Source organism: Arachis ipaensis, chromosome B6 (assembly GCF_059453495.1).
Source record: "Arachis ipaensis isolate K30076 ecotype BB chromosome B6, ASM5945349v1, whole genome shotgun sequence".
Classification (NCBI taxonomy): Eukaryota; Viridiplantae; Streptophyta; class Magnoliopsida; order Fabales; family Fabaceae; genus Arachis; species Arachis ipaensis.
Window position 1 is genome coordinate 133783865 of NC_142441.1, and position 22060 is coordinate 133805924.

Here is a 22060-nt window from a genome sequence, read left to right on the forward strand (position 1 = left end):
GTACACCCCTTAGTCCCTAAGCAGAGCGAGAATGAGACCCGATTTCAGCCTCACACAAACGTCAGTAACCCACAAACTCTCTTCCTTCTCCGTTGTTCTCTCGAAGAACCGCCGACAGCATCGCCGCCGCGCTCGCCGCGCTCGCCGCCGGTTGGCCCTCCTCATCCTCCTCCACTACTCTTGGTTGGTTTCCTTTTCGAACTCTTAACTCCCCTCTTTTCGAGACTCTGTTTCTGTTTCTGGTCCTCTTGTTCTTTCTCTCTTTTCATGCGAGACCTTGCTACCAAGGTTTTGAGCTTGATGAGAGCTAGTCAATCTAGATAGTTCATTTGTTAGTTTAAAAACGTGACAAAGACAATGTCTTTGGGGTTTCTTTTGAGTTTTTAGTATTTGACTATGACATAGTTAGCATTTAAGGTCTTATGTTTTTTGGTGTTTTATTACTTAATGTTGGGTTTATTTGTTGAATTTACTACTGAATTTGATTAATTAATTGCATACTTTATGGGTAGAAAGTTGTTTATGTTGATTAGATTTTATAATCTATTACATGTATATTTTTTCTGCATGTTTTCTTGTGCATATACTTGTACTTTTAGTCTATCTACTGTTTCCTGCAATACACATAATCCTGTGGCGGATTTTGGGCTCTCCGCCATCTGCAACCGAACACTATGATGCAGTTGCTCATCTCACCACACCATATTTGGCTATTCTGTTGCTTTGTTTTCATTCTTTGGAAATTGGGGCACCTCAGAGTTAATCACTCTATATGGGCCCTATTTGGATATTCTATGCTCAAGTTTCGTGTTTAGTTGCTTTATGTGGCTCCTATGGCTGAAAAGGGGGAGTTTTATGTTTACCTGAGAGAATTATACTCTTCTTGGCTGTTGATTGCATGTTAAATGGAATTATTATCCATAAAGAGTGCAGTTGGAGTATTAACTTTTAGGATGTAGTGTCAATGCATCATTTAGCAAGAACATGTCAAGAAATGTGACTTACAATGGCTTTTCGTGACTTTGTGGTTTAAGGATTATCTGTCACTTGAGTACTTTCTGCATGTACTAATTTCTTTTTGGTGTGTTTTACTGTTATTATGGAAATTATCAACTAAGAAATTGTATAAATGATTTGTGATTCCATTCATCCTTTACAACATTATTTTTCAGGGCTTGAGCAATTGGTTTTACTTATTTGTATAATCTTGGTATCTATTATTAGCCTTCAAGTCTGAAAGGTTATTGCGATGTTCTATTTGTTGGCAATGATCACAATTTACAATTTACAGTACAACTCATTGAAAACTGGGAATCTCTGGCCTTGGATTTCTGTTCTTTGTTACTGTTTTCGCTTTCCATATGTACTTCAAATGCAGACGGTAGGGTAGTCTGAACTGCTGATATTTTGTTTTGAGGGATAAACCTCTGTTTTTCTTTCGTAACAGTGGATGAATATTTTTACATATAAACTATAAATTGATCTTCAATTTTAATTGGGTAATTGATCTTTGTCCTGATGTATTCCTTTGCCCCTTCTTTCTACCTTCTCTGAAGGTTTTTGTGGAAGCTGGTGTTCCAGTGGATCTGTGCCAAAAGATGGGTAGTACATTCAATCCACAGATTTTAGTGGAAAAACTATCCAAGCTGAATGCTTCACAAACAAGCATAGAGAGTATCCTTCAAGAAGTTCTTGTGGAAACAAACACAATATTTTTCTTTTTGATAACAAAAGAAAGAATTTCATTTAGGTATTAAGGGAACAATATAAAGGGGTGGAGGAAAAGAGACAAACACAATATTTAGTTTACTGTTTGTGTTTGATATCCTATTGTTGAAGTAGACTTTATTGAGTACGGTTTTACTGTTTAATATAACTTATTTTTCTAAATTTGTTTTATAGTTTATGTGCAATTTTCCTTTAACTGGTTTTCACAGAATCTTCCTCCCGCTTTTTCTTTATTGCAATTACATTTATGAAGCTCAATACCATTTGATGGCCAGTAATAAATGTGCATATGATTTTTTTTTTTTCAGTATTTCTTTTCTTGTTTGGTGGAGATAAATATTTGCTGCAGCTAGATTGTGATCCTTAATGAGATTAAGCTTTGTCACATTGGTGCATTTTTCATATGAATAAAGCCAAACAAGTTGTTGAAACATGGGATAGACAATTTCACTGTTCTCCACGTGACAAGAGATTGGCATTTTTGTATCTTGCAAATGATATTTTACAAAATAGCAGGCGAAAAGGGTCTGAATTTGTAGGTGAATTCTGGAAAGTTCTCCCCGATGCTCTTCGAGATGTGATTGAACATGGTGATGAGTTTGCAAGGAATGCAGCACTTCGGCTGGTAATTTAACCATGCATTCATTCTGAATTAGCAAATGAGATTCGTGCTTTCTGATTTTTATCGCTTTTACTAATCTTTTTAAATTATTTTTTTATTGAAAAAGAATTTCATGAAGATGAGGGAAAGAATAATAAGATTAGGGGATAGGAATTCCTAATACAAAAGCAAAGCGAAAGAAGGATATATCTATAAAGTATAGCTTTCTTAGCTCATAACATGTCAAGAGAGGGAAAAGTCCTCTATAATGACGATGAACTTTACACCAAATTGATGTTGGACGTCTAATCATATCCCATAAAACTTGTTTGGAAAATATGTCATTCAAGGTGCATGCATTTTGCTCCAACCAAATAGCCTTACTATGTGCATATCAACATAAGCATTCAGAATTATCTTGGTAGTTCTTGCTAACAAAATGTCCTTGGTTCTTTTGATTCAAATATCAAAAGAAAGATCTGTAATTTTGGTTGTGTTGTGTATCTCAGCATTTGCATTTTCTTATTAATTCTATGCAAGATTGAATGTGTCTTTTTTTGAATTGGTTAATATGTTTTATACTTTTATCTTGCCCATGAAAAGGAGAAAAATGAGCTGAAAAAGTGAGAGAAGAGGGGGAAGGGGGAGAGGTTTCCAACTGTTTAATCTGTTGTGAATATTCATATCTGTAGGCTGTGTAAAGGAAAGGGAAATGCTTTTTTGCAGTAATGCTATAAATTGATTTGTCATGTTGATTTCGCATATAGAATGGTACTGAATCAGTCATTAAGTTTTCTGTTGGGTTTTGTATTTTTCTTCTTAGTTTTAGATTGAATATGCATTGATAATGGTATTAATTCGGATCATTGGGGGATGCAAGGTTTTCATGGAGGGAGATGAGGGGCAAAACGGGACTGTGGCCCTTCGTGTTATGTTTTCATGCTGATAGGCTAAGTCTACAACCACAAGGGAGATTTATAAAATAAGGGCTAAAGTCATGTGGGCTTCTAGAAAAAAAAAGTGTTTTAGGGGGAAAGGGAAGTAAACCCAGCCAACTAAAAAAATAGAGACTATAAGACTACAAGAAGAGGGTGAGTATCACAAGATTGTGTGTATCACTAGTAGTGTGAATACAAAGTGGAGTCACAAGGTTTTCTTAAACTATAGGACTACAAGAAGAGGGTGAGTATCACAAGATTTTGTGTGTGTATCACTAGTAGTGTGAGTAGGTGGAGTCACGAGATCTTCTTGAACTATAGGACTACAAGAAGAGGGTGTGTCTTAGTGCTGCCATGGCTGCAATTTTAAAACAGAGGTGCACCAATTCTGGCCTAGCGGTGAAAATTGGAGATAATACCAGTGTACCATACTACAAATCAAGTTTCTTGTGTGTCTCATACAAAATGATGGGAAAATAGCAGGATTATGTGAATAGTAGGGTTGAAGAGGAATTGAATATTGTCATTCCCATGTTGATAATGCCTGCCGCTCCTGTTTGCAACATATTCATGTAAAAATTCAATCCAATGGAAATGAAAGATACATAGGAGTAGCATTATCAAAGTAGAAGTGTCAATATTCACTCCCTGTTGGCTACTATAAAGAAAGAAATACGTGATTTTCCTCCGTCTCATCAGGTTTTATGTAATGTAAATAGTAATAACCGTACTCTCCAGAGTACTACTACCTTCTCTGGGTTTATTTTTTGTATGATGCGTTAGATTTTATCATTAGTCCTTGGCTTACTGGTAGTTGGGTGGTTGCCTTATGCAGCACAGGTTTCCCAATCAACTGGCCCTTTGTCCCCTTATTACAAAATCAGTATCTGAATAGTTTTAATAAATAAAGTGTATATTATGTGGCATTTGTAAAGAATTTTTTTCTAGAAAATAATTTTGCAAAATGGAGAAACTTTTGATTCTTCCAAATGAATGTCAGTTAGGTTAATTTTATCAATTTTAACTTTGTGCTCTTTTCTTCAAGTTCATAGGTGTGTTCCTCTTAATGAATTGCTCTTTGAATGAGGGAGGTCTAATATCCTTTCCATATCTTATAAATGAGTATTTATAAAATATGTAAATGTTGCTTTGCTTCATACTTCTTTTGTATTTTAAAGGATGTGTTTGGGAAAGCTGAAAATTAAATGTATTTCAATAATTACTTGTTTTTATAATTCATTTGTGAAAATGAATTTTTGCTTTGGATAGTTTAGTTGAAAAGGAAATTTAAGATAATTTGTTTTCTTTGGATCATAATATCATTTGTAAAGAGTTGCTATTATATAATGAAATAACTAAAATGGTATATGAAATGATTATTATTTTATTGTCGTTCAATATTTGATGTTTGGGGTTAATTTGATAAAATCATTATAATTCAGAAATAAAAGCTTTTGGTTATAATTATAAGCTTCAGATGTGTTTTTCAGCGTAAAAGGATAGTCTTTTGATTATAATCTGTTTTTGATTTTTTTAACTAAACAAGGTTAATTTTCCCAATGGACAAAAAAACTGTTCTTGGTTATTCTCAAACATGCTTCAGATGTTCATAGTAAAGTAAATTATGTGGAACATTGGGATTAGTAAATTTTCTTCAGTTGTATAATTTACTTTCTTCATCATGCAGATTAGCATATGGGAAGATAGAAAAGTTTTTGGTTCTCGTGGTCAACTTCTCAAGGAAGAGTTTGGTGGGAAGCATGCGGAGAACAATGACCGTGATGCTAAACCTTTGAACATGAAACTGGTATTAGTTTCTGTGTTCATATGATGATTTTCTGCACCTGCTGTCTTCCTATGTGTTTCACATGCTGATTCCATATCCTATACTTTACCTTGCAGCGGTCATCTGCTGGGAATGCATTGGACAAAATAGTTGCAGGTTATCGTGTTATTTATGGAGGGCAGACAGATGAGGAGGCTGTATTGAGCAAATGCAGAAATGCCATTAGCTGCGTTGAGAAAACAGACAAGGAAATCGGTCATGATAGTAATTCAGGTTAGTCAAATTGTCAGTTACTTCTATTAATTTTTGCTTATTTGTGCCAATAATTTATCCACTGGAGTCAGCTTGAGCATATATAACTTTCTTTGCCGATTTTCTTTTATTATTATATCTGTATACATGAATGCCAAAAGGTTAACTGTTTTTTTATTTGATTTTGTAGCCAATCGATACTCAAATCAGAAACTAATTATAATAAGCAAAAATAAAATTTCTTCACTTAAGTTGAGACATCTAGAAGAGAAATGGATTGAATGGGTTGGGTTGGGTTGAAAAAGTTCAAACCAGCAACTTTTTTTTTAACCCAACCCTACTAGTTTTATTTCTTTAGTTGGGCCAAAGCCCATGAGCACGTAGGATGCTCTACCCAATTGACATCCCTAATTGAATCATTACCTCCACTAAACATTTGATTTAACTCTGTCAAATCACCAATTCATCCAATCAACTTGTGTATTAGTTGTAATGTAAGTAGACTATTAGATAATGTGTTTAATCTTTGTTGATTTCATCTTATTTGGATATCCCTTACTTATTTAATCTTCAATGAGTAGGGCAATTCCATGGATCTGCAGTAGTGGATGAACTCCAGGGACATAATGCCATACTTCGGGATTGCATTGAGCAACTAACAGCTATAGAATCATCTAGAGCTAGCCTTGTATCTCATCTGAGAGAGGCTTTACAGGAACAGGTAATTTTTATTGTTGCTTTTCTTTTTGGAAGTGCTGAAACCTGTAGTATGTCATTCTAATTTGGTTTGGTTACCAGGAATTCAAGCTGGGTCAACTCCGAAGCCAGATTCAGGTTTGAAACTTATCCAGTCATCGAGTAGTTATATAGTTTCTATTGTCTATATTTTGATATAGTGGCTCGCCTAAATTTTGTACAATCATTAATCTGAAAATTAGTAAGTCTACTAAGTGGCCATTAATGTATTGATCAGCAAGGGAAAATAACAAAAAGAGAGATCTATAATTCTATATTATGTAACTTTTCAGGGTGATCAAAACCAAATAAAGTTTTTTGTTTGTTTTTGTGTGTGTGTGTGTATCTTGCTTCTGTCTTTATTTTCTTCTTTTACCCATTTTTATTAATGTTGATTCTTGTGGATGAGGGGTTTTTATAATCATAACTAGTAAATTTATAAATGTCAATACTTTAAGATTTTATTAAAGTATCTAGAAAAGGCTCACTATCACCGATGGGTAAAATTGGAAGGAATTTGCAAAATTCTAAGGATAATAAAACATTATACAGATTGTGCTGTTCCCTATCAACACAGCAGGAATTTAGCATTGATCAGTATGAAACTTCAAACCTATGTACATGGCAGCCTAGATAAAGTAGTATGCTGGGAAATGAGCCCTGGTGGTTACTAGTTAGAGATTGGAATTGGTCAGTAGCAAAAGCGTATGAAAGAAGATATTGGGAAAGCAAGTGGATCACTTGAGAAGTTGGGAATTTTGGTTCAGTTTTGGGAGCACTAAGGGAACCTGAGTTATTCCTCACCCTTGTATAGATTTACATCTCGTGGTATATTGTTACGTTGACCAATAATTACTATAAATACAGCGCTGTTTCCTTTGTTAGTCACACCTTGAATTTTCCAATCCAGTCTGACCAGGTAATATCAAAGCTCCTGATCTAGGTGCCTTGAATAGATTTGGGAAGGATGGAGCACTATCCATTCAAATTCCTCGTCTTTGAGGCAGAAAGGAGTGGCCTTGTTAGATAGATTAGAAGTAGTAAAAGGAGGATTTGGAATGGGAGTTTTGGTTTAGTTTTGCAAGAGATGAGAGTACTCTTGAATTATTGTCCGCAGAAAATATAGTGAAATTCCTTTGTTATTTGTACCTTACGTGATTGAATCTTCTCATCTATTCTCCACCAATTAGTGTCATACCTCGCAATCTAAGAACCTTGAATAGATTTATGAGCACAATCTGTTCGAACTCTTTGAATTGGATGCATTATGCTTTGAGTGCTTTTGAAAATCACATACCATCAATGGCAAGTATGTTGTTATGTGAATCACTGTCATCTTCAAGTGAATTCTCACTTTCTGGTGACGTTTCTATTTTTTGGTGTCTTCTCACCATTTTGGTTATTCCTATATTCTCCTTGTGTTCAAGATTGTTCTTGCTGTCTAGTATTGCTTTTCAGTAAATTTACCGCTGATGATCATTTGAACAAACTATTTTCTTCCTAATCATGTAATTTTCTGACAAGTTCTTCAAGATGATAGTCAATTTTTAATTGAAATGGTAAAAGGATAGTAGGCCAGCCAGAGAGGATCAAATGAGATGTTGGAGTCTTGGTTGAGAGTAGGGAACTCTGATATTATCCACTCCTTGTCCTTCAGAGCTTTTGATCTCATGAACCAATGGTTCCATGTTATTAAATCATAGCCATGTGGTGTGCGATTGAATGCTGGATGGTAAAAGGACAGCAGGAACAAGCTTAATGTTGCAGTGAAGAGGATGCTTGGATGAGCAGGCACGCCAGACTAGATAGGGAGGGAGTTGAGCAGCGCTGATTATACAAAAGATGTTCTCTTAGGTGATATGAACATGCTTATGGGAGGCTTGTAGAGGCTCCAGTTAGGAGAGTGGAACAGATAGATGCTAGTTCTATACCTATAGGTAGAGAAAACTTAAGGAAACCTTGAGGATATTAGGCGGATTTAAATATAAATGGTTTAAACACGGATATGATATATGATGGGGTAGTATGGCATTGTTTGATCCACGTAATGGCCTTGTTTATTAGGACAAGGCTTATTGTAGAGGGTCATTGATTGAGTTTGTCCCTTTAAGTTATAATTTAGAATAACATTCTTCAATCCTATGTCTTTCTTTTCTGTTATGTTTTTTGGTTTAGGTAAAATGGAGCTCATCCATGAAAATTTCCAATCCATTTTTTTATTCCCCCCACCAAGCATAGCCAAAGTGGTCCTAGTTGTTTCTCTACTGTTTAACTATTTTTGTTATACTGTATTGTAATTTATATAGTTATTTTTAGATGAGCTTTATTTTCAGTTCTTTTGAGTGTATGTAGTAAATGTTTTCTTCAATACTAGCTAACATTAGACAACAGAAAAATTCTACCATACAATGTATCAATATGACTAAACTACCAAAACTAACCATAAAAGTTATAACGCTGACAAATCTGACCGTAGAAGAACTAAAACTAATTTGTCACCATGAAAGATGGATTTCGGTAAACAAAACTGCTCGAATCCTAAAAAATTATAAAAAATTCCTAAATTATCCCTCTAACCTGATCTAACCACTCCCAAATTCTAAGCCTAACCTATTCTCAATCTTCAATACTCTTCATTACCATCCCCAATCTTCTAAACCCTTTCTCAAACCCTCTCGTCCCTCATCCACTCCTCCCTTTCCCCTCTCTACTCCTCCCTCACCCCAATCCCTTGCTTCTAATCTCTCTCCCAACTCTATCATCCAAATCTTTTGTTTTTGGGTTATAATCGTCCAAAGAAAACTAAAAAAATATTTTTCTTCCCTGCCGTGTGTTTGGGGATAGAAACAAAAACATTTTGGGGGGAGTAAGAGGAACCGACATTCGAGATGGTGGGACTTGTAAGAAAGTGATGGAATTATGTTTGAATAATGATGAAACCAAGCTTTTCCCGTTGCAGTGGCTTTCTCCCTTCTCTGTGGCTTGTCAACATTCAAGTAGCTAGTAATATAGTTAGAACCACATCCAACGTTACAAACATTTTAAGGCATAATCTCTGTCCGTGACACATTTTATATTTTAATTTTCATTCCTTTTGGGAGAGGATTGGGGTGAGAGGAGTGGAGAGGGAAGGAGGTGGAGTGGACGAGAGAGGAAAGGGTTTAGAAAAGGGATTGGAAGATGTGGTGATTAAGAGTATTAGAGATTGGGGATAGAGTAGAGTTAGAGTTCGAGAGTAACTAGATTAGGTTAGAGGGGTAATCTAGAAATTTTTAATAATTTTTTAGGATTTTGGTAGTTTTGTCTTTTGAAGCCCATCTTTCATGGTTACAAGTTAGTTTTAATTTTTCTATGGTCAAATTTGTCAGCGTCATAATCTTTCATGGTCAGTTTTGGTACTTTACTCTATCAATGTTGGGTATTATGTGAGAACAGTCTAATTTGAATGTTATGTGCTATACATTTTCAGGCCGCACGAGTTCAGTCAGAGCAGGCAGGTAGCACCTGTCAACAGTTACTTGGTGGCAACAATATTCAGTCATTACCTGAACAGGTTTCAAAGGAAAATAAATCCTCCATGGCAACTTCAAGTTTTATATCTGGTGATAGGGAACAATCAGCTCCATCAATGTATGCACCACAAATGTCTTTTCCTAAAAGTTCTGGACACATTGACGAAGATCCACGAAAGTCTGCAGCTGCTGCAGTGGCAGCGAAACTTACAGCTTCGACATCATCCGCCCAGATGCTGTCTTATGTGCTTTCTTCCTTAGCATCTGAAGGGGTCATAGGCAATCCGATTAAGGAGTCCACGTCCCCGGCAGATTATCAATCTGAAAAGAGGACTAAGCTTGAGAATGATCAGTCATCTTATGTACCTTCTCAGAATCCTCAACAACCGCAACTCCCTCCGTTCTCTGTTCCTGAATCTATGCAACAAAGTGTGACTATGGCCCCGCAATCTACTCCGAGTGATCAACCACCCCTACCTTCCTCATCTCCTCCTCCATTGCCACCACTACCGCCAATGCCGCAGTATCCTGTGTCACCGTTCATGCAGAATGCTGGATCAATTAGCAGCATGTCATACACCTATGGCATGGCCCAGCCATCATCTATGGCTCCCTATCCGATGGTTGGTGCTTCCATGAATAATGTCCCTTTTACACCTGCTCCAATGAGTACATATCAGGGTTTCCAGGGTTCAGATGGAAATTACTATAACCAACCGACGTCAATGCCTATGGCCCCAATCTCTCGACAATGATTCATGGTCCTTAGAGCTACCACTACGACGAGGTAAGGAAAGGCTGCGGAGAAAGACTCGGCACCTCCTTCACCCATAACCTTGCTATTCGAATCTGATTTTTACTACAATCAGATGTGCACATAGTAATTGTTGTGTAACCTCTGTAGTCATTGACTGTTACTAATTTTCTAGAGTTACAGCATTTTTCATTCTGTTTCGCAGTGAGGATAATAACGGTTTTGCCGAGTTAGAGTTATTTATCTTTTAATGTTTGTAAAACTTAGCTGATATTAATTCCTGTAGTGGGCATGTCATTACTGATTTAGTCCTCATCAGTCAAAGCCAGCTTGCAAATCTTCAAATTCAAATGATTTGCATCTTTTCCTTGCAAGCAGGCAATATGTTTATTTTTAGTGTCACAGTTGTATGTATAGACGGGTTGTGTTTGTATTTATGGATCTATTTTTACGTGTTGCTGGAGTCAGAAACCATGTAGTAGGGCCCCAGTTCAATTATAAACAAAATCTTCAGTTCTACCATCTCTTCTTTTACTTTTGTTGATATGAATTCTAGTTTAAGCTAATTTGTGGATGAGATAGGAAACTAGGAATTAAGAGAATGAATGGAATTGAAAGAAATGCTGCCGTTCCTTTGGTTTGTTTATGTTTGTAATTATAAGATTTCACCAGAAGTTAAATTTCTCTTCTATATCTTGGTTTTTGATGTCTAACCTATCCAAGAGTTAAGGGTATGTCTAATAAGAGATGGTGCTATCTTAAGGGAGAAAATAGAAAGGGTATTAGAGTTATAACTTATAAGTATATCATTTTAAGTACAGTGTGTTTGAAATGTATGTTAATAAAAAAGAAAATTGAATTCAGTTTAGAGGAAGATGCTAGTTGATCAAGAATCTCCTCATGAGAAGGCTTATATGAGGTTTTATACAAGGCAAATTCTAATATGATGTGTTGGTGACTATGGTAGTTATATAAGTGTTATTAAAATTAAAATTATTTTTTTATATTTTTATTTTTAAATTAAAATTTAAAAGACATTGTTAAATAAGAAAAACATGTTTAATTTTAATAATATTTTTTAAGACTCGGTAATCGTCATAGTATAGACATCTTAAAAAGTTAAAATGCATCTTTGTATAAATTATAAAAGGTATTAAAAAAAGAGTAAAGTATTATTTTTGTTTTTAATGTTTCGGGTAGGTTTCTAATATTTTAAAATTGTCTCAATGTTATCTAATTATTAGGGATTTATTAACAGAATTGACAGTAGGATAAAATTGAGACGATTTTAAAACATTAGAGATTTAAATAAGATGAAAACGTTATAGACAAAAATGATATATTATTCTTAGAAGAATTATCAAATCAAGTAAAATGAAAGTAAATTTTAATAGAATGAATTGCATTACGAATTCAAGATTTTACTCATCATAGGATACTTCTCGAATGATTAGTAGATAAACTTTCGAAAAAAATGAGTATGATACATATATAATAAAGTATAAATTATACCTTTTTATCTTTAACGCATTGAACTTTTTTAATGTTTAATTTAAATAAACTTTATTTTTAACTTGTAAATAAATTTTAATTTTATCCTTCAAATATCAATTTTTTACGGTACGTAGTTATTCAATTATTTTGTAATTGCATCTAATACAGTTAATCACATTACTTTCATTCTAAATAAATTTACTTTTTTAGTTTTACTCTTAAATATTTTTACTCATCATAAAATATTTGTAGAATGACTAGTAAATAAACTTGTGAAAAGGAAAAAAAAAAGAATTTGGTACATATACAATAAAGTATAAATTATACCTTTTGTCTCTAATGTATTGAAATTCTTTAAGGTTTAATTTAGTTAAATTTTATTTTTAATTTTAAAATAAATTTTAATTTTATTCTTCAATAATATTAATTTTTTACGATAGATAATTATTCGATTATTTTTTTAATTACATCTAAGTAAATTACTCTTATTCATATTACTTTCGTTCTAAATAAATTTATTTTTTAATTTTACTCTTAATCACATCACTTTTATTCTAAGTAAATTTTATTTTTGATTAAGAGTAAAATTAAAAAATAAATTTAATAATTATCTGCTGTAAAAAAATTGAAATTATTGAAGAAAAATTAAAATTTATTAAAAAAATTAAAAATAAAGTTTAATTAAATTAATCAATTTAATAGTTAATTTCATCCCTGAAAGATCACTCATTTTTCATATTAGTCTTCAAATAATTTTTTTAGTCATATTAGTCCTTGAAAGATAAAACATAAGTCAAATTAGTTCTTCTGTCAATTAGATGATGATGTCTCATGTTAAGTGCCACGTGGCATAATGATGTGGTAGGTTAATGCCACGTGTCACAAGATGATTGATTGATGTGTCAGGTCAGTGACACTTAGCACGCCACGTGTCACTTGATATATAAAAAAGTTATTTAATTTATAATCAAAATAGTCCAAGTGTAAGTCATTTTTATCCCTAAAATTTTAAAAATTAATCAAATTAGTCCTTATATAAATTTTTTTATTTTTTCTTCATAATATTAATTTAAAAATATTTTTTGATACTACTAATTTTAATATTATTTTTTAGACCTTAATAAATAAAATTCTCTTTACATAAAATAATAAAAAAATTTAATTATTATAAAGTTATTTTGCCATTTATATTTTAAAATTTTACAATTTCAAATTGTAATTTTTTATAGTGAATTTTTTTTATTTAAACGAGTTTATCAAATTATTGTTCATTATATATTTTAAAATTTAATATTTTAAATCTCATTAAATAATATAGTAATTATTTTAAAAATTAATTTTTTAAATTTTTTAAAATGATAATTTTTATTATTATTTAGTTTATATGGTAGAACTCAATAATTAAAAACCGATTTGTGGGATCACTTGTTGAATTTTAATATTTTAATATAGTTTTTTTTAAATAATTACTATATTTATTTAGTGAAATCTAAAAGATTAAAACATTTAAAATAACTACTATATTTATTTGCTAAAATCCAAAATATTAAAAATTTTAGTATATAACTAGTATTTTTACCCGTAATAATATTACGGAATATAAATCTTTTGAAACTATATTGGCTTTATCCTGATATTATAGATTATGGCAGAAAATATTTATAGAATCAAACTACTTTTATAAAAAAGTCGTAGGTGATATGTAAAAATTTAATTTCACGTAATTACCGGCAAGTATACCGGGTCTTATCAAGTAGTAATACTCACAAGAGTGAGGTCGATCCCATGAAGATTAGTGGATTAAGCAATTTTAGTTAAATGATGTTCTAGTTAGGTAAACAATTTGTGATTTCTTGATATATTTAAGATGAAAGTAAAATATAGAAAAATAAATGACAAGAAATTTAAATGACTGAAAGTAAAATAAGCTGAATTAAATGACTGAAAATGTAAGAGCGGGACTTAAAGTGCAAAAAAGTAAGAATTGAAATGTAAATAGCTAAAATGTAAATTGCAAGTAAGTAAGAGTTGAAACATAAATAGCAGGAATTATAAATTGTAGAAATGAAAAAGGAAAATTGGGTAGTGGGTAATTAGAAGCTCAAAGAAATTGAAATGAAGAGATGGGTGAGATTACTAGGGATCAGAGATGTTGATTTCTCATGAATTAATAGTGATCAATTCCTTCTCAATCATGTGAATAGATCTATGGCGGATTGTGAATAATTGGATCCCAATCTCTTGGTGATTCAATTTCTCTTGTCACAAACAATTGCCAATTTCTTGATCTAATTGCTCATGAGAAGAGGTGAAGATCATTTGCTAATCCCAAATGCCACATGATTCTCAGAATTTCAATTCACGGCGGTTACATCTCACATACCAACCAAGAATATATTAATCAAGAGAATCATAAGAGGATAAACCTGAAACTGAATTCCATGACTCCTTTCTCAAGTTTATCACATAATTCGAGTGGATTCAATCCCTCTCTCGATAGTAATTAAATCCTTAAAGCACAAGAGTTTCCTCTTAGATAAACCACTTGAATTGAGAAGAAAAGAAGAAATACTAATTTATTAAAATCAACAGAGCTCTTCCCCTTAGTGAAAATGGGGTTTAGTAATTCATAGCTCTCAATACAAATAGAAATTCAAAACTGAAAATTAAACTAAGCATAAAAGTGAAAGAAAAGAAAACTACAAGCAAGATGAGGTTTAAAGTGATGTAAAGTCTGAGCAAAAAGTAAAAAGTCCTCCGGGTTCCAAAAATCCCTTTTATGATTCAAGATGCCACCTATTTATACAAATTTTCTAGCTTCTCAGGTGTACTTGCAACTTTCTCAAAGTGGGCTTTTTAATTGATCGAATATTCTACTCCCAAGCTGGCGTAGCGTTTTTGAGTGTAACGTTGGTGTCAAAGGCGTAGCGTTAGTTCAAAAGGCGCTTTTCCACGCGTATGCCACGTCCATGCGTGCGCGTTGTCTTCAACTTCATGCATACGCGTCACTCACGCGTACGCGTGAGTGCAACGTTAGTACAAAAGGCGCTCTTCCACGAGTACGTTACGCGTCACCTACGCGTACGCGTCACCAGCTAAATTTTTCCACTTCACTATCGCAGACGCCTTTAGTAAAAGTGTAGCGCCAAAGGCGCTCTTCTGATCGTGAACGCTTTTGAAGAAAGCGTTGCGCCAAAGGCACTCTTCTGGAAGTGACAAACGCTTTTGAGAAAAGCGTAGCGCCAAAAGCGCTCTTCCCATGTTCCTGATCACAAAACATAATTGCATCAAAGCTCTGCCTCCCTCTGTGCAACCAATTTTTAATAATTCATTCATTCAACATTTTCCTGAGTCATTTGCACAGAATTAACCACAAAATCACTTAATCCTTGACATATTGGTGTGATGAGAAACTTCATTCAAGTGCTTGTTTATTTCGAATAAAATGCATGAAATTGAACTAAAATCAACTAAACTAACTAGCTGATCTAACTAAAATGCGAATGCATCAGTAGGGGATAAAAGTTTCTGTCGATTAAGAAGACCAGAGTCTCCGTAAATAAAAAAATTAAATAATAAACTTTTTAGTTATTATTTTCATGTGAAAGAGTTTAATTTTTTACTATAAATTAATTTTAACATTCATTATCTAAAACTTCAAAGAATTTAATGTTTATACTTTTATATTTGATTAGGTGTTAAGTCTGTTGTACAAAAAAATAATTAATTTTTATGTTTATTATTTAAAAAATATTTTCTCTTTCTCTCTCTCTTTATATATATAATTAGATATTAGTATAAAAAATTTATATTGATAGTTATAAAATTAATTCAAAATTATTTTTTGAAACAATTGAATCTTGATTTAATTATTACATTAGTATTTATTTCAAATTATATGTAATAAATATCTGAAAGAGAAGTAAAAATATAAATTAAAAAGATAAGTAGTGAAAATATGAAATTAAATATTTTTTTTTAAAAAATACATATATAATAATATATTTTTTATGTGAATAATATTATGAGATATTTTTTATTATATTTAATTATAAATTTAATGTATTCTTTATAATTTTATGAATTTATTTAAATTATATTATTTTATAAATTTTATTTTTGGTAGAACAGAAATGTAAAGAGAGATAGAAAATGAGAGAGAAAAAGATAAAGAAGAAGAAGGAGAGAGAGAAAGAGTGTTTGCCAATTTTGGAGGGAAAGCTTTTATTTAATTGTAATGAAAGAATATCTCGTGACATATTTTGGTTTGTCAAATTAGTAATATAAAATATAAATATAAGTTATATATAGAATGGAAATGATAGAGAAAAATAGAGAAGAGGAGAGAGATAGATAAGAGGATGGAGAAAAAAATTTATTAATTTTAGAAGAAAATATTGAGAGAGTAGTATGTGACATATTTTAATTGTTAGATTAATAATATAATATAGTTATATTTTAATTTTAATTTTAATATTTTAATTTAAATTATAATTAGAGAATATTATATTACACATTTTGATTGTTAAATTTATAATTAATTATTGACAATGATATATAAGAGATGTAAAGTAGGTGAAGAAATGAGATAGAGAAAGGGAAAGAGAAAATGAGAGAACTCATTAGTTTTGAGGAAAATATTTAAATTCAATTACAATAAAAAAAGACATATGACACATTTTTATTGTAAAATTAGTAATATATATATATATAATAATAATAATAATAATAATAATAATAATAATAATAGATTAATAATAGTTTGATAAAATTATTTATACAAAAAAATTTCACTACAAAAAGCTAGAATTTGAAAACGAAAAATATAAAAATACATATGAAAAAATAACTTTGTAACAATTTGATTATTTTTATTATTTTATTTGAAAATTTTTTTTATTAAAGTGTAAAAAATAAAATTAAAATGAGTAGGATTAAGAAATATTAAAAATTTAATATTATAAAAATAATTTATATAAAAACTAATTTGATTAATTTTTAAAATTTTAGGGATGAAAATGATTTAAATGTGTACTTTCAGGGACTAATTTGATTATAAATAAATTTATGATATGTCAAATGACATGTGGCATGTCGGGTACCTAATATGTCAATCAATCATCTTATTACACATGGTATTAACCTACCATGTCATCATGTCACGTGGCACTTAACGTGACACGTCATCATCCAATTTACGAAATGACCAATTTGACTTATGTTTTATCTTTCAGAGACAAATATGACTAAATTATTTGAACACCAATTTAAAAAATGAGTGATTTTTCAGAGACGAATTTGACTATTAACCCTAAATTAAAATTTAAAGAAGCTCGGTATATTAAAGACAAAAAAAATATAATTTATACTTTATTGTATATGTACATGCTCTTTTTTTTTTCTTTTTCGAAAGTTTATATATTAGTTATTTTACAAGTATGAGTAAAAATATTAAATTCGTAATACAATTCCGCTAAAATTTATTATCATTTTACTTGATTTGAAAATTCTTTTAAGAGTAATGTATGATTTTTGTCTCTAATATTTTTGTCTTATTTAAGTTTCTAACGTTTTAAAATCGTCTCAATTTTGTTCTACTGTTAATTATATTAACAGATTGCTAATAACAGGATAACATTGAGACGATTTTAAAACGTTAGGAATTATGTAGGACGATTTAAACATTAGGAATAATTTTGAGACTTATCCTAAATATTGAGAACAAAAATAATACTTTATTCTAAAAAAAATATTTGTAGTGTACAATAATAAAAGAAAATGTTTACTTTTGATATGAAATTGTCATCCAACGAAATTTATTCGTGGGGATGACTTTTGAATTGGTGGGTGTAAAAAAATTATTTTACCCCTGGTAGCCATAAAGATCAGCTCAATCTTTTTGATACTGTGCAAAATATGTGATATACTTCATTGTTTTTGTGCAAGTTAGTTTTATACTTTTATAGAAGTACAAGATTGGTGACGTTTTGTGTGTGTAATATTTTTTTAATTCTTTAAAAGAAAACGGCATCGACGTTTTGATTATTCTTTAAAAAAAAAATTGAAGCACACAACGGCAAAGGCGTTTAGATTAAGAAGAACTTTTTAAAATTTTGTAACACAAGACGTCGTAGATGTGTTTGACAACTACGTTAGAAGAGGAAAACTATGCTACAATTTTTTTAAAGCTTTTATTTTTAGTTTGGCTAATTTTTTTCTCTATAAACGCAAAAGTGATTTTAGTCTCAAAACCACGTTTATAAGAAGTAACAATTTCTAACTTCTACGTTTCACTAATTAGCTTTTGGCCATTAATATTTAACATTTATTTTTCTTTACCATCTTTATCCTTTATACATATTATTGTATTATTTATAGAATTGTTATTATTTCTCTTTATATGAGTTTTTTTTTTTTATTTATTATTTATATTTTTTATTAATTTTTTATTTGACATTATATATTTTTATACTGATAATTTTTGTACATTATATTTATTATTATCTTTTTATAATATAATCTATTGATCCCATTTGGTAAAATAAATTAAACAAAAAAATTAACCATAAATAATAATAATAGTAAAAAATTATAGCGTACTAAAAAAAATACTAAAAGTACTAAAAATATACTCTATAAAAATATATAAAAAAAGTATAAAAAAATTAAATATATATAAAAAATAACATTATAATTTAATGTCATGTCCTTTTTAGTAATTATTTATCTAAAAGTGATTTTAATTAATATTATTCAAACAATATTTATTTTATCAAAATCAATTTTAGTATAGAGTTGCCAAACATAAATCACGTTGACACAAACTTACTTCTACCCAAAATCAATTCTATAAAATCACTTTTATTTAAACTTCAGTCTAAGAAATCACAATTCAAATACATACAAAATTATTTTGATATTTTAATTTTATACAAAACGTAATGCCATTTTTCTATCGTCAGTGGCTGCCTCCCATAGCAACGTTAAATACATTTTTTGTATCATTTTGGTGAGATATACCACTACAAACTCAATATAAAAAAAGTTTCTAAAGGAACATGGTAAACTATATAAGAAGTATGAATACATTTTTTTTTTGGTCAAGAAATATGAATACATTTATCTAGGTTTCTAGTCTGATTTTTTTTTGTCAGCGTTTCTAGTCTGATTTATTCTTCTCACGAAACAAAGTTGATAGTATTGTTGATGAAAAGTATGAAAAAAACTCAGAATATTTTTTGGGTCATTAAAAAACATGCAATGTCTTATCAACAACAATGAAACTACAGAAGCCCGTGATGGTCAAATATTTCTTGGCCCAGGTATATATGGGAAACAATGTGACAAAAAAAACAATACCAACTGTTAATGGTGATCATGTTTATGATCGTAACTGAGCCAGAAGAGTAGTATTGCTTTTATTTATACTAGCAGCCATTTTCTATATTTTTTTAAATATTATTATATCTTGATAATTTAAAATATATTATTTAATAGAATAAATAAATAAATTTTTGTTAAACTACATATGTGCTTAAAAAAAAGAAAAGAAAAAAAGAAAAAGAAATAAAAAAAAAAAGAAAATAGCATATGAAAGATGAATTAAAAGAAGTTAAAGGAAAAGTGATTGCATTGAGGGTAATTATTATCTCATTGGTGCACTAATATAAGAGAGTGGATTAGATCATTTTAACCATACTCTTTAGCAAGATCTTAAATTTGACATCACACTTAAAGAAAAAAGATTAATTGAAAGAAAAAAAAATACTAAAAAATATATATAGTTAAAAAGTGTATTTACATTATAATAGATATGTATATTATATATAAACACATAATAACACTACAAATTTTAGTTATTATACATAGAGTTCAAATTGCTATGTACATAGTTTTTTTTTTTAAATGAAGTTCTTTGAAATTTTGTCTTTCATCGTGAAATGCAAAATATTAACCTTATTACAAATTACAATGGAAATTGGAAAAGCCGAAAAGGAAGCATAGTGGGTGATGGAAAAATCACGTGTCTCTGACGTGAGAATAGTGATGCGCATTATTCTACATTCCTTCATTCTTGTGTATCAGGTCAATTAGTTTGAACCTCTATTTTATTTTTCTTCTTCTTTTGGTAATTTTATTTTTGGATTTCAAACAGTAGTAAGTAAAATTAAAAAGCCTAAAAGCAAGGCGAAGTAGAAGGGAAAAAAAAAGTTAGTAGTGAATATGGCAGCATTGTCCACACTCTCTGATCATAGCATAACATGGACAGCACAAAGAACATCATAGTCCCTTTTGTGTCTTTTAAATTTGACCATCATCAAGGTTATCCGTTCCATCTCCATACAACACTTTTTCTAGTCAAATTTAGGGTCAAATGTGAGAGTTCCCATGAATTTGGGGATTATAAACTTGTCTTCAACAAGGTTTTACTAGCTAGTGTTAGCACCAAATTAAACCCATATCTATCTTTGCATAGTGCTAAAAGATTAAAATAATGGTAATAATAATAATAATATGGGGAGCTTCTTTACCAATGCAACTAAGTTACCAATGTTCAGTAGTTATTTTCATTTGATGGTTTGTCTCCCATTTTTCTTCCGTAAGATTTTAAATTTGTATAATATAAAGAGTAAATATTCAATCACATCTCTGTTTATTTACATAAATGACAATGCAATTTTTAACCATGAAAAAGAACAACACGACTCCTATTTTTTTATTTTGAAATAATATATACATGTAGAGAATTTATATATATAAATACATAACTTAAAACTAAAATATGTTAGGAATAAGAAGTATGGCCACAATCCAATTAATTATATGTCAAATAATTTGATATTGTTATTATATTAAAATGTTAATATAATAAGGTCCTTGATTAAATTTAGAGATTTATCATTGTAATAGTGATCATAATATTAAAAGATAAATCTTTTATAATTTAATTTAAATTGTTCTTGGTCATAGAATTATTAAAAAGGACATTTTAATAATCCAAAAAGATCAATATATATATAATGATCTTCATTGGATGAAGATTAATAGATCTCATTTATTAAATTATATATATAGATGGTGCATATAGAGATATGACCATTGAACTGACTCGTTTTGAGAATTTCTAATGGTTATAATTACTGCATATTTGTCAATAGGATATTTTCAAGATGAACCTAGTAATAGAGTTTCCTTTGACCTGCGACTGTCATAGTAATTAACAATGTATTTATTATACTTTGATTCCGGACACCTAATACCCTAGGGTGCTAGTTGAATGGATATTAGGTATAATTTAAATACTTGTATTAATGATTAGTCAATAAGGAATCCGTCAACTCTCGGTAAAGAGTTTGAGATCTATGATTATAATGATTGAGATGAATAAAACCTTGACCAATGGTAACATCAAATTAGAGTTTGACAATTAAACCATACTCTAAAGGTTAACCAAGAGTTGGAAAGATGGAAGGAATTATACTTTGTTCTTCTAAGGTTCTTAGTAAAAATATATTACTTCATACTATCGGGTCGTTGAGGAGTGTTGCTAGACGCCAACCTTGATTAGTAAATTTAGTATGACTAATTTACTACCCGCTTAGTATTGAACCTATGGGGTCACACACAAACGAGTGTTCTAACCTTTGCTATAGAATTATTTAATTATTATTTTGATTTGATCAAATAAATAATTATATTAATTCAAATGGAATATTATTATATTCTTTGCTAGCACCAAGAATATAATAATAATATGATAATTAAGAATATTAAATGAGATTTGAGAATAATTAGTTATTCTATTTCTGAATTTGAATTATAAATTTGGATGAGATCCAAATCGATTATGTTTTGAATTGTTATGATATGATTCATAAAATTTGAAGGATTCAGATTTGGAAATTCAAGATATATATGATTTAAATCTGAATTGAAAATCAAATTTAAAATCAGTAACAAATCTCATACTATATATATATATATATATATATATATATATATATATATATATATATATATATATATATATATGTATGCCAAGAGTAGAGGAAAGGTGAGAGAATAATAAGAGTTTTATTCTTTTACCTCTACACACATAAACGTATGTGAGCCTAATTCTTGGAGAAGAATTTTATGGTGTGCAATTCTCAGTTTAGATCAGATATCCATTGGTCAAAAAGTTGACAACAAAGGTTGGTCTCGATGTGGATGGCCTTCGTACTATCGAACGAGAAAATTTTTTTTTACTAGCGTACTCAG

General features: G+C 30.3%; 1 protein-coding gene across 2 annotated transcripts; it reads left to right on the forward strand.

Annotated features, from left to right (window-relative positions):
* Window positions 1-10828, forward strand: LOC107604993 (ENTH/VHS family protein). 2 transcript variants are annotated; one of them, XM_016306724.3, is made up of 8 exons: window positions 1-183; window positions 1557-1674; window positions 2106-2353; window positions 4955-5074; window positions 5170-5326; window positions 5887-6026; window positions 6104-6139; window positions 9510-10828. In XM_016306724.3, exons 2-8 carry the CDS (start codon window positions 1599-1601, stop codon window positions 10305-10307), a joined length of 1575 nt encoding a protein of 524 aa, XP_016162210.1. In that variant the 5' UTR covers window positions 1-183; window positions 1557-1598; the 3' UTR covers window positions 10308-10828. The 2 variants fall into 2 exon arrangements, with proteins under 2 accessions (XP_016162210.1, XP_020960536.1); XM_021104877.2 differs by lacking the exon at window positions 1557-1674 and having other exon boundaries at window positions 28-183; window positions 2037-2353.
* The last annotated feature ends 11232 nt before the right edge of the window (window positions 10829-22060 follow it).

Excerpts from the sequence above, each read along its gene's own strand:
- LOC107604993 (XM_016306724.3), top strand. The coding sequence starts at position 1,599 with ATGGGTAGTACATTCAATCCACAGATTTTAGTGGAAAAACTATCCAAG. Across the intron at positions 5,075-5,169 it reads AACCTTTGAACATGAAACTG|CGGTCATCTGCTGGGAATGC; the intron begins GTATTAGTTTCT and ends TTTACCTTGCAG. Across the intron at positions 5,327-5,886 it reads CGGTCATGATAGTAATTCAG|GGCAATTCCATGGATCTGCA; the intron begins GTTAGTCAAATT and ends TTCAATGAGTAG.